We start from the raw sequence: 19,133 nt of genomic DNA, 5'->3' as shown, positions 1-19,133 counted from the left end.
CATCTGTCAGGTGGCTTCCTGCTATTTTGTTGAATTGTTTTTCCTTGCTCCCCAATAGAGATCAAGTCTAACATACATTTTAAACAACTGGTCTATTTATAGTCAGTAATTCATTTTTGAGAGCTCATCTTTTTTTCTATGAGCACTATTGAACTGTTCATCTCCTTGATGATTCTGACATCCCTTCCATGTAGTTTCTGAGCACATAAAGTACAAATAACTTGGCTTACCCCAGTTCTTAGAGAGGCTTAACACTGCCAGGGTGGGCAGGTGAACAGTGCCAAACAGAAGACTAGGAATGACTTCCAGCCGAAACAGGATTTTCATTTCTTCCATAAATGGGGGAATCTTTTGGAATCTAAGGGGTATATTTTCTCTGATAGTGAAAGGGTAGCAACTGTTAAGACTAACACTTCACATATTTTTCTTTGGCTCATTGCTGTCTTTTGATAAAAAGTAATCTATAAATGTTTAGTTATTAGAAATAACTTACAGGGGTGCCTGGTTGGGTCAGTTGGAGGAGCATGGGACTCTTGATCTCAGGGTTATGAGTTGGAGCCCCATGTTGGGTGTAGAAATTACTTAAATAAATAAATATTAAGGGGCACCTGAGTGGTGCAGTTGATTGAGCGTCAGACTCTTGGTTTTGGTTCAGGTCATGATCTCAGGGTCATGAGATGATCCTCGAGTTGGGCTCCAGGCTTAGCTCAGAGTCTGCTTGAGACTCTCTCTCCTTCTCCCTCTACCCCTCCTCCACCTCTCTCTCTCAAATAAGTCTTTTTTAAAAAAAAAAATAAATATTTTAAAAAAGAAAAGTTACAGATAATTTAGTAGAGCATGTGTTAGAAATAACACATGGTGGTTTTAAACTAATTAAGAGTATTATCTATAGGTGATATATTTTAATATTATCCTATTGTCTTAATTCTAAATTCTTCAAGACAGAAAATGAAACCTTTTTTTTTAAAAAAACTTCCCCTGTGTTAGGTAATGAACATAGGACAAAATGGAGGCAGGGAAAAGTCCAAACCAAGGGAATGATCTTTTTTTTTTCCCATATCCTTCTGTCAGCTCTAACAGGTGGTCTTCTGAGGAAGGTAGAAGGCCTTTTGAGTTAGGGAAAAGGAGAGAAGTTGCTGTGGTCAGTGGTTGGCTTGGAAAAATCTCGGTGTCATCCCAAGCCCTACGCTCTTGCTCATCCTAGCAGCAATCACTCAATGCTCTGTGTCTTCCCAGCCTCCCTGATATTGGCCCCCTTGGTTCCTTTCCTTTCTTCATCTTTGCCTTGCTAAACTTCAGCTTTATCTTTCACCTCAACTACTGCCCTGGTGTCCTTTATTGGTCTCACTGTCTAATCTCTTCTGGTCCACTCTACACCATCACCAGATTAATCTCCGTTCTACCCAGTTCCCATCATTCCATTTCTCTACTTCCCATAAATCCCTCTCACCCACAGACCAACATAGACATTCTTCAGACTGGCATTTCAGATTCCCCATGATCCAACCGGCACATCCTACACTTCCAACCTCTCCCCATCTACTCTTTTTTTCATGATATATTTTACCATCCTCCACCCAAGCCTTACTGTTTCCTAGGTCTGTGCCTCTCATGCTGGACTCTGTGCTTGAAATTTCAGCTCCAGCCTCAGTTTCTTAATACCACCCATCCTTTTAAGTCCAGCTCAAATAACAACTCTTTCATGAAACAATAGCTGACACCCACAGCTGAATATCCATATACCTTTTTTTCATACTGTAAATTCCTTAAAGGCATGTTTTACATCTCATCCTCAATTGTATCTATACACCTAATGCCTTGCTCAGAGTAGACACTCAATAGGTATTTGTTTACTCATTCAACAAATACGTATGGGTTCTAAGTGGATAAATGAATAATAGATCTGAAATTAGAAATGGAAGAAAAGAAACCAGGTGCTTTGTTATTATGTTAAAGGCAGCAAAGAACACAGTTTGGGAACAATTCAAGAACCATTATAGACAGGAAAAGCAGATAGAGACCTAAAGCCCAAGTGTGAAGGGCAGGAGTTGGTATGCTGTATCTCAGCTGCATCCTTCCAAAAGCCAAACTGCTCCATAAACTGTGACATATGCTGTTGTCATAATTGTTTACAGGGAAGTCTTATTACCCAGGAGTACATGCAACCAAAGAGAAAGCTAGGTGGAAATATGGTCTTCTGGTCTTAGAAATATAGTAGCAAACTGCAACAAATAATTATTGTATCATTTTTATTTTAATATGTAGGAATTCACTTTTTTAAAAAATCAGTGGATTTTCTATCCAACAAAACAGCTGAATCACTGACTCTAGGTACTGGAATTACCTCATTAAATATAAAATTATTTTCTCTCACCTCCTCAGTGGACTTCTTATTGTCTCTTAGGAATGCAAGGCAAGTATATCCCAAAGCTTCAGGATTCCTGGGTGAAAGTATCATCAAAACAAGATACCACTATCATGTGATGTTGTTTTATGAAAGGAAGGTCACAAAGTCCATAGAAATCCATTGATAGGGTACATTCCTTTAAACCAAATAAAGAAAATTCAGTGTTCACAAAGATTAACGGGTAGTGTTTTTGTCATTTGACAAAAACACCCTGTCACCAAAAAGTGGATTTACACATCAATTTTCAGAAACTTGGCAGCCACGTAAAACGGGGTCCACCTATACTCAACATTGCTCAGCAAGTGATGAGAATCTGGTCACCAGGTGCCAATCTGGGCTACGCGTGAACAGGCATCCTTTCTCCCCAACCTATTTAAAAGTCAGTAGATAATTTGGGGAGGATGAATATTTTTCCGGTTGCCACTTAAGGAAATTTTCTTTCTAGTCCATCACAAATAGATTAAATGTGACTCATTAACACAGCTCTGAATGGAGCAAGGAACAAGAAACACCTTTCCGGTGTCTTAGTCACTGCTATGTCCTAAATCTGACTCTGGTCCTTCGTTTCAGCAAGAATTTCGCTTTTTTCTGTTAAAAGACAACTCCCTTAGTACCAGGCATATGGTAGGAACTCGATATATGAATGCTGAATGAACATAAGATTTCTTTCACTCCATGTACCAAGATAATTTCTTCTTATAAATGATTTTGCCAAGCACAATAAATGATGAATGTTGAGTACCTGGAATATAAACACTTAAATTCTTTTAATTTCCTTCTATCCCAAAGTGCTTAGTACAGGACTCTGGAAACAGCATACACATGCACACATACACATAGGCGTATTAGCTGTTGAGTTAGCTTAGGGGATCTTGATGAATTACTTTGGGGTTTATCTATTTTGGGTCTGATTTTTTCCATTGTCCCTGGAGAATTATGTTATTACAGGACCCCAAGGGGAAAAAAAAGCCATGCTGATTCCAATGGTTGGTTAGCATGTTTAGGTTTATACAGTCATTATAGTTAAATAATTGGTCTATGGTTGCCAAGTCCTAATAGATAGATTTTTATCTAAATGCATCAATAAATTATACCAACACCATAATGTTGTTGGCAGCAAATATCCCCACTATTCAGATGGTTTTCATTCTGATTTAAGTTGTCATTTGTTCTTGGCCTGATCTATTTTGATAATGCCTATTTTCTTTCAGTTCAAAGCTATGGGCATATTTAAATTTTAATGATACACCAGGTAGTGGAAAATGAGAGTTCAAGAGCTGAATGGAATATAGGCTCTGCCACTGTGTGTAAACAAACAAACAAACAAAACCCCAACTGAGTCCTCCTCTTGTGTCTTCCTTTACTCTCACGTCACTGCCAAGCCCACAGCACTGTGGACACTCTGGTCACCAAATGGGGGCCAGGGGGCAGGGGGAAGGGTTCCCACATCAGGCAAGTCCACAACAACAGCTGCGTGTCCCACAATTTATCTCAATTCTGACACTATCTGCTGGGAGACAGTGTCAGGTCCCCCAGGGTAGGGGCTCAGTCCCACGAGACTGCCCCCCACTGCAGATGCCAATTACAAGTAATAGGTCCCCAGGTTACCCACAACTTCTGTCCAACGTGGCAATAAATCAGAGGTTCCCATGACCTCCTCTCTCTTGGATTCAATTATTTGCTAGAGGGGCTCGCAGAACTCAGGGAAACATTTATGTTTGCCAGTTTATTAAAGGACATGATAAAGGATACAGATGAACAGCCAGATGAAGAGAGACATAGGGCAAGGTCTAAGAAGGTCGTGAGCACAGGAGCTTCTGACCCCCTGCAGCTGTGATGTCTCACCCTCCTGGTATGTGGATGTGTTCATCTACCTGCAAGCTCTCTGAACACTGTACCATTGGTTTTGTAAGGAGCCTTCATCATGTAGATATGATCAGTCATTAACTCCATTTAGAGGCCCTCCGCCCTTTCTGGAGCCACTTATTAGATATAAAATCTTTGGCCTGGTTACTCAACTTCCCTGAATTTCACTTTTCTCAGCTATAAAATAATAAGAAAAATAATAGTATACACCTCTTAGAGTTGATATAGGGAATAAATAAAATGTATATAAAATATGTGGTGCACAATAGACCTTAGAAAATGTTAATTTCAGTCTCTCTTCTTTCTTAATGATCCAAACACTCACAGGTGCCAGTACGGAGTTGCTTTCTAATGTCAATTTAAGAACATTTTCCTAACACCTAAAAACCCTCCCTCCCGTGGCTAATGAGGCCTTCTGTGATCTAGCCCCTGCTCTCTCTCTCTCTCTAGCTTCTCTCCTACTGCTACCCTCCCTTGCTTTGGGACACTTAAATAGACTGGCATCACTTTTCGTCAAACTTACTTGGCTTCTTCTACTTCAGAGCCTTCTCAAAATTTTTCTCCCTGTCTAGATTCTAAAGCAATCTCAATCCTTCCTTTCACCTGTATGACCTCTGCTCAACCTTCCTCTATTAGTCTAAATGTTACCTTCTTAGCCGGACTTGCCCTTCCATCCCTCCTCCGGATGACCTCTCCTCCTCTCTGATAGAATCCAGAATTCCTTCTTTATAATAGTCATCACATTTTTAATTGTATATCAATGCATAATTGTTTGTCATGAACATCATTTTTTGTAAATTGTGTCCCCCTCCTAAAATTCAGATGGCGAAGCCTAACCCCCAGTATCTTAAAATGTGACCACAATCTGGAGATAACAGCTTTAATGAAGTAGTTAATATGAGGCTGTTAGGATGGGCTCTGATCCAATCTGACTGGTGTCCCTATAAGAGATTAGGACACAGAGTGAGACAGCGGGGATGCACAGACACACACACAGAAAAGGCCATATGAGAACGCAGCAGGAAGACAGCCCTCTGCAAGCCAAGGAGGGAGAGGCTTCGGGATAAACTTAGTTGCTGACATGTTGGTCTTGGACTTCCGCCTTCCAGAACTGTGGGAAAACTAATTTCTGTTGTGTAAGCCACCAGAATTTTGTCCAGGCAGCCTTAACAGAATAATATATTGTTTAAGACCTACCTTCTTCCGCTAGACTGTGAACTCCATAAGGACAGAGAATATGTCTACATTTCACCACTGAACTCTCAACATACAGTTTAATGCCTGGCTCCGAACAGGAGCCAACATGTTTTTGTGTAATTCATGAATTAGTGAGTAAATGAATGAATGATGCAGGCTTATGTCAATTTTATGCTGAAAGCTCCCCCTCTTCTAGATTCCCAGTGCTCTTCTCCTAGGAGATTGACAGCAGACATGTTGAGTAAGTATTTACTTGGGGTGGGCAGGAACATCCCAGAAAGCAAGAACCCAGTACTGTCATCAAAAGGCTTCTGAAATGCGTGACTTCAATGCAGAATGTTGGGGGCTTAGGAGTGAGCCTTCTACAGGTGGTGCTCGGTGGTCCGCTACCTTCCACATGGAGCGAGTGCCCACAGGAGCAGGGTGCAGACACGCATTAGTGCTACACTGCAGGAATCCTACAGCTCCCCTCTGGACTGGGAATACCACCAAAGTGAGTTCCAGGGTCAGACTCCCCATATTATCCATACCAAGTGTCTCAAGCTAGTCTCTAGGGGTCCTAGAAAGCCAGATCCTAAGCAGGTATTCATTGGTGTAAATTGACCCTTTAGGGAAGACCAATGGCTCCAGGGAATGAGCTGAGACTAGAGAGTTTCTGGGAGTCCACACATGCCTTTGGGTGTATGGAGATTGTGTTTGCCTGATTTGAACGGCAAAAAGGCCCTTAACCCTCCTCAGCAGTATCTCTCTGTTATATGGTGGCTAAGTGCCTAATATCTTGTCACTAACACATCCCTCTTTGGAGTCAACATCACTATATCTGGCTGCCCCTTTTAAAAAAATGAATCCCTGGGGCACCTGGGTGGCTCAGTCGGTTGAGCAGCTGCCTTCAGCTCAGGTCATGATCCCAGGGTCCTGGGATGGAGCCCCGTGTCAGGCTCCCTGCTCAGCGGAGAGCCTGCTTCTCCCTCTCCCTCTGCTTATGCTATCCCTCTGTCAAATAAATAAATAAAATCTTAAAAAAAAAAATGAATCACTGTGCCATCAATTGTCCCACATTTTCAGTCACTAACATCTTATTCTGAACGAGTTCACCCCTTTCCTCCAGGCGGGCTTGACCTGGCCTGGTCAGAATGAAGGAAAGAGAGCAAAGGCATTGTGTAGGAGAAACAGGTCTTGAATGTAAATCCTGCCAACTTCACAGTTTTTCTAGGAATCAAACGCTCTGACCACAGGCCCCGCACAAGCCTGGCCACACCATGAGTCATGCACCTTAGGATTTTTACTATTCTCTGGCCACAAGGAAGGGGAATACCAAGTTGTGGCAGCTCTGTGATTATGAAAGATAAGGAAAAGTCCTAAAGGGCATTTCCTTTACCTTTGTTCATTTTTCCCCACAAACCCATAAATGGTTAATGGGCCTATCCTGGTTGGAGAGATGTTCTGCCTCCTGTGAAGTTTGATTCCTGGAGGCAGTTCTTTTTTAAAGGCTGCAAGTGTCCAATAATTGGAAGGGTGGAGTAACTGTAAACCTGACACACCTTTGTCAGGACTTGTTAGGGAGCAAAGAACTGAGAGAAACAAGGGGGAGAGCAGGAGAAGTGAACATTTTTGGAAGATCACTCAGCTCTAACACACCTGGGCTGGGTCTGGATAAAAAAAGTGGTGCCTGCAAACATCTTGGAGAAAACATCAGGAGGAGAGAGAAAGAGAGAGGGGGGTATATTCAAAGTTGTTTCCAGTCCCTTCCAAATCTCAAAGAAGGTAAGTTACAGGAAGCTTTTGCCCTTTTTCTCCCTTCGTCTGGGATTTTGACTTGGCATTTGCTAGTTGGAATTTAAGTGTTTGTTGGAGAAAATAAGATGAAATTGTTATGGTTCAAGCCTTGCGGTAGTAGGGGCAGTTAATTGATTGTGAAAGGTTGCTTTCTGCATTTTGCTTAGGGCAGGTCTTTTAAAGGAACAGTAAGAAAGATTCATCTGTGGGAAGGAGAAGAAAAAGGCTGGTTAAGATAAATTGGGTTCTAGTGACCAGTTGGGTTTTTCTTTTTTGGTATTATTTTCAGTATTGTGAAATGGCTTATGTTAAATTGTTTTATTTAGAATAAGATAGAATTATGATTCCTTAAATCTCAGTCTCTTGCTCCCGCTCTCCCCCCTCCCTCGAAGGCAGAGACTAGTTCAGAGGTGAAGTTACAGTGTGGGTAAGTGGGGGCTTAGTAGAAATCAGCCCCTGAGCACCAAGAGCTGAGTTGCCACCTGGGCTCTGCGCCAGCAGGTCCTGATTAAGCTCGAGAGGATGGATGGACATTGTTGTTTATCATACTCAAAATACTGCCTCTCATCTAAAGTGTAATATCTGAAATGATATAACTAATCCAGGAATTTCCTGGAGTCAAATTTAGAGCAAGAAAAAAGGGGGGATGTTCTGTCTGTGTACACACATTTACTGGCGAATTTTGCCCCCTCTCCCCAAATCATTTTGGGGTGAGAATGACCAACTTCAGTATCTCACTGGACAGCCTTAACTGCTCCATGACAAATGACCACACATTGCTTTTTGAAGTGTAGGCAAAGGGTCTGGCACATCGCTTCATGTGAGTAGCAGTTAATCAGTAGCTAATGGTTGGATTTGTTAATGTCCATAAAATATAATGAGGTTTTTAAAAGATAGTCATTTGAAAAGCAGAACCGTTTCTCCTCACCCCTGTCTGCTATGTCTTAGATGTAAGGCACAGGTCTAAGTCAGCTCCTGATGGCTGCCCTTCAGAGAATCAGAGGCACCAGCTTTACTCTGAGCCCCTTCAAAACACCCACACACATCTGACCAGAGTTTACCTGGGGACAGTAAACAGAGTCTTGCTTCAGGCTTGGTTAAAAACTCAGATTCGTGAAACTGACCCCACCTAAGAACCAACCTCATTCTCAGATTATGCTTGACCAAAAGAAGACTAGGTCTGTGCGGTTGGGCTCATTTGCTATTATTAACGGCAGGAGGACTTCACAAAACAGGGCTGTGAACAAGAGGCAGAATCACAAAACTGGTGCCCAAACTCCCCCAACCCTAAATTATGGAAATCAAGGATGCCAAATGTAGCTAGGGGCACACCCACTGTCGAGGTTTGTAGAGACAAAAGCCTCTGAGACAATCCACCCTAGGGCGCTGGTTTTCCTGGCCTTCAAACTGCTTGCCCCATAGAGTAGTGCGTGGTTTTCTCGCACTATGACCATTTTGTTGTTTTGTTTTAAAATTTGAAGCATTCAGAGATGGGAGTAATAGAAGCTGTAAAAATACTTGCGGTTCCTTAGCAGAGGCTAGGGAGATTTAATTCTTAAAATAGGAACTAGAAAACACTTAGCTTCTCCATCCCCTTCCTTACTGAAGACCAAGTGTTTCATGGGTCTTTATTTTTTTCATAAAGTTTTTTATTTTATTTTATTTATTTATTTGAGAGAGGGAGAGAGATAGCAACATAGATGGTGAGCGAGCACACGAGAGGGGAGGATAGGGAGAGGCAGGCTCCCCTCGGAGCAGGGTTAGATTTCAGGACCCGGGGAGCACGACCTGAGCTGAACCACCCAGGTGTCCCTCATGGGACATTAGATAAGGTCAGTGTGAGAGCTGACTATCCCTAAGAGCGGTTTGTCCTTGTTTGTGTGTGTGCCATCATCGGAATAGTTTTAGGTGAATGTGACATCATTTAAATGCAGTGGAAAGAAAAGAAAATTCAAAAGAGTAGAAAAATGATTTTGAATTGCGTCTTCCTGCATAAAAAAATATCATGGGATCGTTTTTTTCTACATCTTCTAAAGCACATTAACTATAAATAACCACGAAGCAGCCCCTTAGCACTATGGATGGAAATTAGCATTATTTTGGAATTGAGAACCTAGAAACCTGCTCTTCCTTGGTTCCAGAGAAGTGGCCTAAACATCGAAGAAGTTAAAATTTAAAAAGTTAAACATTATGTTACTTGACAGTGCTTCCATTAAGTAGTGTTTTGGGAGGAGAGCACGCGGGTGAGCTTGGCGGGGAGAGGCAGGCTCGGGCATGTGCCCGGGCTTGTAACTTTCCTTTCCCTAACGTTACACTTCTTAAAACCATCCGCACTGCGAATGTTTAAAAAGGAAGTCCTGCAGGAATACCGTAGGTCCTATGGGATGATTCCAGTCTAGGTTTGTGCCTCGACCCATCATTTTCCTTTCGATGACTCAGTCTTAATGTTTGGTTTAAAGGAATCCCCTCCCAGCACAACCCTGCTTATCAGACTATCAGTGGCAAAGTCAACAGAACTCTGGGCTGGGTATTTTAGGCCCAGGAAATCATTCTGCACAGCCTGGGACTCAGCCATTTCAGGGCCCTCAGGCTGAAAGAGAGGCAGGGGCCCATCTACCTGCCCCAGGCTCAGGCCCATTCTCTACCTGAGCACCTTCCAGTAAGGAGCCCCCAGGCCCTGGAGGAGGGTATCTGATTTCTTAGCAGGTGGTCCCTCTCCTTGTGCCCACTGGAAGTTGGGGAACCCTTGGCATTTTGCTGTACACCTCAAAGCTCCATCATTAGGACTTGAGAAAAAGATTGGGAGTACCTAGAACAGTGGGTTATTTTTCTGGGTCCAGAAAGAACAAGAAAACACTCACTAGGTTTGCTGTCTGGACACGGAGACCCTTATCAGTGGGAGCTAGCATCAGCCTGCCTTGATGGCTGCAAGTAAAAGAAACCCAACTGAACCCAAATGTATGGTTTCTGGCTGCAGCTTTCTTTAAAGGATCAAAACACACAATAACTTGCGGGAAGTAAAAGCCTCCATTGCCTGTTATAAACAGTTCCTTTCAGGATAGTGTTTCACATCAGTTCAGGTACCACCCTAGGTGGCTCCCCACCAGCAGCCAGGTGCATTTGAGTGTTTAGTTTCCAAAATGCCTCCTGGTCCACAGCTAATGACCAATTAAAAAAAAAAAAAAAAAAAAAGCAGAGGGGCTTCAGAGGTACCAGAGGCAATTACTGCTTAAACAAAAGATTTCAAAGAGGGTGTCTGGTGGCATGTAGGTTTGCTTGCCAGTAGTCACACAGGTTAGAGCCCAAATGCAGACACAGACACAGGCCAGGTTTGGCCTTCTAAAGAGGCTGGACTCCCTCGTGAAATTGTTTATGGAGTCCCTCTTCTTTGGCTCTGGGAAACATACCAGAGCCAGAGCCACCTTCTGTGGCTTCTCAGATCCAGTCACGAGTTTTTCCATGATGCCTAATTCCTTGCCTAAAGCTGCATTTAAGAAACTCCAATGAGCAAGAAGTTGGCACATTGGACCAGGCCCGGAAGCTAACTGTGCCGATCTCAGAGCAGCCAGTCTCCTGTGGTCTTGGTTTTCAGCAGGGAAGTCACCCAGGGCCACATTATGACTTTCATGGGCTCTAGATGCTTTTGCTTTTGTGGACCCCTTCCTTCATTTAAAAAAAAAAAAAAGAAAAAACCTTAAAAAATTATATTTTGTAACTGCATTGAAATAATACAAACCAGGTTGGATTGTGTTCATTTCTCCTTCTGATTGTAAAGATTTTCTTTTTAAGATTTATTTATTTATTTGAGAGAGAGAGCATTCATGAGTGGGGAGAGGGGCAGAGAGAGAGAATCCTCAAGCAGATTCCCCACTCAGCACAGAGCCCGACGCAGGGCTAGATTCCAAGACCCCGAGATCGTGACGGGAGGCAAGATGAAGAGTTGGACGCTTAACCCGTGGGCCCCCAAAAGTATGATAGGATTAGGCATTGTGCCTATTGGAGAAGTTGACCCTGAAGTCACCAAGCAGGTAAAAACGTCTGAAAGGAGAAATCTTCAAGCAAGGGGCATCCTGGGCAGAAGTGGCTTGCCCAGAATTCTAGAATCCAATTTGAACTGCATCCAAAAGAGGAAGGGAAGGTTAGGGGGAGGAGGGAGAACCACAGGAAAAGCCAGATTTCAAGTCCTCCCAGACATGGAACTGGGAAGCCCAGCAAGAACCCAGTTGGGATGAGGATGCCTGTTGTGCTCTTCTGTGTGTTTAAGCCTCACCCCCCACCCCAGCCTCTTGCTGTCACATGGCCTCAGTCCATCTACACTTCAGGACACAGTGCGCAAGATCTTAATGGTTTTCCCTTCCGGAAGCAGTGAGTGAAGGGAGAACATAGATAACATACAAATATGCCTTTCCTATATATTTCTGTAGATTTTACACATTTTCTTCATATATTTTTCCTACTTGTGTCTGAAAATAAGCATAGTAGGGCCAGCTTGCTATGAAGGGAAAGTTCCATATTGTGAGAAGTGTTAAGTGCCATACAAGTACCAACAATACAATAATGTTTTTCCCCAAGTTAAGTCCATCAAATGTCATTCTCCCATCTAAACTCTAAATGATGAAGCATGAATGTCTTCTATTTATCCAGTTCCCTATAGAACACTGAACATTACGGGATACAACAAACTGAGTTCGTTAAAAGCACCAAGTGCCTTGACAGATACCTTTCAGCTGTTACTTTGGCAAAGAATGAAGTTTTACAAAGGTCAGGGCACCACATCTTCCATGTAATCCTGTTAATGCTCAGCAGGGGGCAGCCTGGTCAATGAGATCCTGAAAAATGAGCTCTCCATACAGAATAGAATCCAAAGTGGAACTATTAGATGACTCCCTCATAACTGAATCAAGAAGTGGGAAGGACCCTGTAAAAAATATGCACGAGAAAGAATTATGCCTTGAATTCTGGGAGTCAAATGTTTTTGGTTCTCAGCTTGCCTAGTAGGGACCCATGCTTCCTAAAAGTGATGGTCAGAGTCATGGCTGATCATGGTTTCTGGATTTTCTTCAGGTGGCTATGGTATGGATGTAACCAAGAAAAACAAGCGAGATGGCACCGAAGTCACTGAAAGAAGTAAGATCATGAGACATATCATTATAAAAGTAATAAAAAAATTGAAAAGAGTAAATAATTCATGCCTGATTCCATCACAACTACTGTATCATTTCTAAATTATTTATAGTTTTTCTTGGAGCTTTTTTTTTTTGCTTTTTTTCACTGTATTATTTAAAATATTTTCCTAAGTAGACTTTAATCCTTCCCATAAGATAGCTTTTGTTGATTTTTATTTTAACATACTTGTAATCAAAATGTGTTCTACTTCTTCTTCAAAAGTGAAAATTACCATTTTCACATATAGTTTTCATAATTAGCACTTTTAATAGCTGCATAATGTTCTGTGGAATGAATCTGCCAAAGGTGTTTAACCATTTCTCTATTTAGAAGACAGGGCAACAGAAATCCGAAAGAATAATATCCTACTTACTTCAGGGACAAAGTTAGAATAACACTGGTGTCACAGTTGCAATCTACACTGAAACTGAAAACAGACACATTTCTTTTGTGAAACTGCCCAAATGATAAATTCAGAGACATTTAAACTATCCCCGAAACAGTTCTCTTTCATTTATCCTGTGACTTTCATATATCTCTAATAAAAAAAATCCTGGCTTCACAGACTTGGAACGTTAGGTTAAGAAATTATTTATTTTTATGTGTCCAAGAATCCCAAAGGTCCACACAATGAGAGACTTAGTGAAAGCTGAAGGATTGTTATTCAAATTAAGCTGCCATTTTAGTCTGAAAAACCATTTCCTGTTATGCATGGAACGCAGTTTCTGCCACAGTCGTCACCCCAGGTTCCTGCCAGGACAAGGAAATCAATTAGGAAATACCCCTGACGAAGGAAAAAGGGTGGGGACAGCAAGACTGGTGCGGGATGGAGCAGTGTTGTGCAGGACGGCTTAAATTGGCACAAACGATCCTGCACCTTTTCTCCTTTCACCACCCCTACCAACACACAAGCACACACATGCACATATACCCGGGCATGTGCACATACACACCACACATACATATACATCTGGGCATGCGCACATACACACCACACACACACACACACACACACACACACACACGGGCATGCACATATACATATATAACCGGGAACGTGCACCTACGCACCAGACGTAGATACGCCTGGGCATGCGCACATACACAGCATACGTACACATACGCCTGGGCATACGCACATACACATATACCCGGGCATGTGAACACGTGGGCACACCGCAGGAGTGTGCTATTAAAGATCCATGACCCGATCTAAATTGTTGCTCCTTTATGTCCCACACAGAGGGAGGTGGTGCTGATGGTCACTGTCAGAGAACACCGTTGGCCCCACTGTGGTTTTAGGAATCTGCCCACCTCCCCATGTTGCTGCAGGGGAGAAAGCGGTTCAGGAAGGCAACCCGTCTTTCTTCTAACCGGTATTTAAAACATCCTGGAAGCTTTTATTACCTCCATAGACTCACCGTCACTTGGGAGTCTAGAGAAACTCAATCTGGGGAGGCAAAGGCACTGGTTCTTCAAGTCTGTCTTCGATGTTCCTCTATCCCTGATTTCACCAAGCACCAAATGTGACTTACTAAACCCCCGGCCTTCCTCCACCGCCCGATACTCAGGGATGGCCCTGAAGATTTTAGAATGAATTATGTCCTTCAGACACCCCGAGTTGAAAAAGAAGTACAAAGTACTTATACACTTCACAGTGAGATCAGCCAGGATGATGCACTGGCCCAGCCAGACTGGGTGACTACTTGGAAGGGGCAGTGCAGACAGAGTGTGGCTCCACACACTTGAGGGTGACTTGAGGCCCTGGTCCTCCTTCAAAGGTGAATCAGGCCTGGACTGGATCTAATTGTTAAATGAGAGACATGAATGCCAAGGTAAGTCATCCTTCTAATCAGTGGGTAATTACATTTGGTTCCAAAAGGATATAAACGTATTTTCCAGGTACATTAAACCCCATTGTTATTGCACATAGGTTCATGTACAGAGGGTCAGAGCACATACCTTAAAGCACAAGTATACAAAAATCCATGTTGAACCTAATTTAAAACGCTGAGCCCATGATAGATGTTAGACCTTGCCAAAATATAGGGAATTTGGTGTGTTTTACCTTTTTATTGTCTTTTTCTAGTTATCACGGAAACAGTAACTACAAGACTTACATCCTTGCCACCAAGTAAGTGACTATCGAGAGCTTTCTTCTCAGCAAGCATGTGTGAAGGACTCCACATGTAACCTTTCACATAGGCTCTTACTCTTCACTTGAGCAAATCCAAAATATCTGAAATATCTTGTTTAACAGCTATATAGACATTAATTTATATACCACAAAATTCACCAGTTTGAAGTATATATAATTCAATGGTTGTTAGTTTTGTTAACCTTAAAAATAAAACTGCCCGTTATTTTACCAGCAAAATATGGGTTTATTTGGGAATAGCAAAGAATCACCACCTGGAACAAGCAAGCTAAGACAGAACCATAGGCAAGTCCAACAAACAAAGGAGAGGGACATTATTTTATGGAGAAGAAAGAGGAAGCTGAGAGGTGTTGTTTAAATGAGAGACCATTGGAGAAAAGCAAGAGTTCAGGCTGTTGTATGGTTCCTCCCTGGCCAAGTTGCAGGTGTAGATTTCCTGTAGGAGATGCAATGTTCTCTTTCCCTGTACATTGGGACCTGTAATTGATGACTCTTTCCTGTTGAGGATTCTTCCATTATGTCTGTAATTGACATTAAGTGGCATGGCTCCCCTTCCAACCTCCCCCTCTAGCATCAATTCACTTTAGCGAGGTTTCCTTTTATTAATTTTCACAGTATATTTACGGAGTTGTGCAGCCATTGCAACAATCTGATTTTAGAACATTCCATCACCCCAAAAGGAAACTTCACAGCTATTAGCTGTCACTCCCCATTACCACCCCTCTCCTCAGCCCCCAAGAACCATGAATCTATTCTCTGTCTCTATAGGTTTACCTGATCGGACACTCGTATCAAAAACCTTATCCAGCCTGAGCATAGGGTGGGAGAAGAGAACCAGTCAGGCTTCCATCTGAGTTGACTCGTTTTCTGAGGGGGTTCTTAGGTTGAGTGGATTCTGTATTAGAGAACTGAGCCCTAAAGCTACCCCTGCACCTGCCAGGCAGCCTGACTTACAGACGATGGGGACGAGAGGTCAGAGCATGACGGGTCGCCATGTGCCATGAACACCAATGACACAGAGCTGTCACTCACCCCTTCAACAAGTTTAGTGGCAGCCATTGTCTGTGGCACTGACTAGGCAATTTCCAAAAGTCAAGCCCAGCCCACGTCCTGGCCTTACAGAGCCTTTCATCACTCAGTTGCCTTTTCTAATACTTCAGTTTTCCTGATGAGCAACTTGCTATGCTCCATCCAGAAGACTTTCCTTATAAATGGGGTAGAATATTTGCTTTTGACATTTCTACCACAAACAAACAAATGAGAGTATGGCAGCTTGCACTTGCAAAGGGACCCCAAACCAGCAGGGTCATGGGTGATAAGCCAGGGGTGGAGGACAGGACCCCCTGGCCTGACTCCACCCATAAATTATCACCTGCTTTTTGTTTGTGCAGAAGGGGGAACCAGCAATGGCTATGCTAAAATGGGCTCTCTGGGTGGAGGGAGCCGGCTGGAGAAGCACAGCCTGACCCATGGCAGCAGTGGCTACATAAACTCAAGTAAGTGGCTGCTGGTGGAGGGACTGGGGGAAAACAGATGGACAGGGGCAGAGGGAGACCTACAAGGAGAGGGATGGTCACAACTGCTTGTCATCCTTTCCAAATGCCCCCAGTTGTGTAACTGACACAAGATCCCAGCCAAGGTGATACTTTTAAATCAGCCGCATTTGAAGCCTCCTTACAATGGGATCAATTTTCATTAAGGCCCCAGTATAAATAAGAATCCTCAAGAATGCTTTGTGGGGAGGTCACCCTTTTCCCACTGAATCACTCTCTTGCAGCCATTTCTTTTAGGGAAGGGTGTGTACCCAAGAGGGTTTACAATTTGAATTAACAACAAAAACAAAAGAAACTTAACGACTGGGTTACTCTGCTCAGGGAGTCTAGTGACACACAATCCCACACTGAGTTTCCACTGGGCAAGCATCCAACACAGGCCCATTGTTCCCAATGAAACACTCTTTCACGGTGGTAGCTTTCAAACCGAAACAAGACAGCGAGCAAGGCAAACAAAACAAAAAACAAGCACACATATAACCCCTGAGGCTGTTTAAACCATCTTGGATTGACACTGAAAAAGAAGACCCAAGACACACAAATAGCCAGGCTGACCAAGAGGCGTGGTTGCCGTGAGCTGTCAAGGAATACCTCGTCGGATTGTATTCTGGTCCATCCAGCATTGAGCTACAATTAAATGCCAGGTCCTCAAGAAAAATCCTGCCAGAGCCTCTCCATTGCCATGTGCAGCCACGTCCACAAAGGGCCCCCCGCCTTCCTTCCATGGTTAGCTGGGGAAGGACCCTGGTGATGATCCCACCTCCCATTTCTGAGCAGCTGCAGAAGTGCCCAGGTGGACCCCGTCAGCAGCATTCTCAGAAGGTCCTCAGGGCCTACCCGACGGCCCTCTTTTATCTTGAGCAGCCTGAGTGTGGTCAGTATAACTGCAGGCCAGTCTGAAGTGCTGTGAGACTTGATGCTTTTCCCCACTTGCAGGTGGGAGCACACGGGGCAATGCCTCCACATCCAGTTACAGGAGGGCTCACTCCCCTGCCTCCACTCTGCCCAACTCACCAGGCTCCACCTTTGAAAGGAAAACTCACATCACCCGCCACGGAACATATGAAGGTATCAGTCCCATATATTTCCTTTCATTTTAGAGAGTGAGAATGAGGGGGGAGAGGGGCAGAAGGAGACGGAGAGACAGAATCTTAAGCAGGTTCCACGCCCGGTGTGGAGCCCAATGCAGGGCTCCATCTAATGACCCTGAGATCATGACCTGAGCTGAAATCAAGGGTCCGATGCTTAACCAACTGAGCCACCTGGGAGCCCCTCAGTCCCACAGATTTTAGAACTACTCTCTCCCCCAAAAGAACTTCACTCATCCTTTGAGGTTGGAATTATTGGCCACCGTGTTTAGCTGTTTCTGCCCTCAACTTTCTCTTTACTCGTGTTTTGATGTGGTTTGGAGTGTGGGGTCTGGAGCCAACAGCCAAGAAAGAATTCTTGAGATGTCTTTAGTGCAAAAAGGTGGTTTTATGATAGCCCAGGGACGACCCATGGCAAGAAAGAGCTGCTGCCCTGGGATTGTGAGGAGCAACTGATTATATACTTTGGAGTTCGAGGGAGTAAAGACAAAGGGAAGTTCCAAAAGGATTTTCATAATGCTAAAGAAGACTCACTGGATACTTGAGTTCTGGCTATTGTCAAGCTAAGGTTGTTTTTCTTTCTTTCCTTTTTTTTTTTAAGAATTTATTTATTTATTTGACAGAGAGAGAGAGAGAGGGAGAGTGTGCACAAGCAGAGGGAGAAGCAGGCTCCCCGCTGAGCAGGGAGCCCGATGCGGGGTTCCATCCCAGGACCCTGGGATCATGACCTGAGCTGAAGGCAGACGTTTGACGACTGAGCCACCCAGACACCCCAAGCTAAGGTTGTTTTTCCCTCTAGCACAGTGCTGACAGTAAGACAGTTGGGAGCTTCCTGGAAGAATGTTATACTCTGCCTGCCTCAAGTATTTGTTAATGGGCTGCAGGTTATAAGGACATTTAATTTCATCTACATTTCCTTCTGCCTTTGTTTCCCACATCAGTTTCATTTCCTTTATGGACTCAAGTTGGAGATTTCATTGACTTACCCACCCCCTTATTCATTCATCCATTCAGTATTTTATCACATATCTACCATGTGTTTAACACCGTGTGGAAAGCCTTAGTGGACACCGTAAGGGCCAAGGGCTGGCTGCCCCAAGACAGGCCACTCTGGCACGAACCTTATTTTGGGTTAAAAGCAATCAAAGCCCAGCAGATTCAGGAAAAGCTCTTTACCTCCCCCTCAACTGCCTGCTTATAAGAAGAGAGCTATTAACAGAGATTCCCCTACCTAAGACACTTACCTACATAAGGCAATCTTTGTTTTCCATCCATTTCCTCTCACCTTCCTGCTAATGGTCTGTCTGCCCTTTGTATCCTCAGACCCCTACCCCTCTCCTCAGCTCACACAAGCATCATGTTGCCTGTCTCTGGAATTTCCATGTCTGTGTGCATTCCCTGTATGTACAAAACTAAATTTGAATTTCTCCTTTCTCCTGTTAGCCTGTCTTATGTCAGTTTGATTCTTAGTCCCACTATAAAGATCTTGAAGGGTAGAGGATACCTACCCTTCCTCTCCAACACTTAAATGAATTAGACGTGAGGGCCGTCTGGGTGGCACAGTCGGTTAAGTGTCTGACTCTTGGTTTCCGCTCAGGTCATGATCTCAGAGTCGTGAGATTGAGCCCCCCACCCAGCGCTGTGCTCAGTGTAGAGTCTGCTAAAGTTTCTCTCCCTCTCCCCCTGTCCCTCTCCGGATGCACTCATTCTCGCATGCTCTCTCTCTATATATATAAAATAAATAAACAAGTCTTTTAAAAGGAGAAATGAATTAGACATGGATCTTGTCTTCAAGTTGCTTCTGGTCTAATAAATTAGCTAAGATGACAGGTAAAAACTATGATGTAAAGTTGAAGGGGATGAGCATTTCCAGCTGAGTGCTCAGGGAAGACTCTATGGAGAGGTTGCCTCTGAGCTGGGCC

General features: G+C 43.5%; 1 protein-coding gene across 2 annotated transcripts in view; it reads left to right on the top strand.

Moving 5' to 3' along the window:
• Positions 1–7,041: 7,041 nt before the first annotated feature.
• Positions 7,042–19,133, top strand: part of COL17A1 (collagen type XVII alpha 1 chain) — a 50,800-nt gene continuing 38,708 nt past the window's right edge. The window contains exons 1-5 of one of the 2 annotated variants that reach the window (XM_027597187.2): positions 7,042–7,234; positions 12,311–12,373; positions 14,502–14,546; positions 15,962–16,066; positions 17,060–17,191. In XM_027597187.2, coding sequence (XP_027452988.2) covers positions 12,322–12,373; positions 14,502–14,546; positions 15,962–16,066; positions 17,060–17,191 — 334 coding nt within the window. In that variant the 5' untranslated portion in view covers positions 7,042–7,234; positions 12,311–12,321. The remainder of the gene's footprint in view (positions 7,235–12,310; positions 12,374–14,501; positions 14,547–15,961; positions 16,067–17,059; positions 17,192–19,133) is intronic. The other variant, XM_027597188.2, reaches the window with a different exon arrangement.

This window comes from Zalophus californianus, chromosome 15 (genome assembly GCF_009762305.2).
Source record: "Zalophus californianus isolate mZalCal1 chromosome 15, mZalCal1.pri.v2, whole genome shotgun sequence".
Taxonomy (NCBI): domain Eukaryota; kingdom Metazoa; phylum Chordata; class Mammalia; order Carnivora; family Otariidae; genus Zalophus; species Zalophus californianus.
Note: the sequence above shows the minus strand (reverse complement) of the source record. Positions and strands in the feature narration are given on the sequence as shown.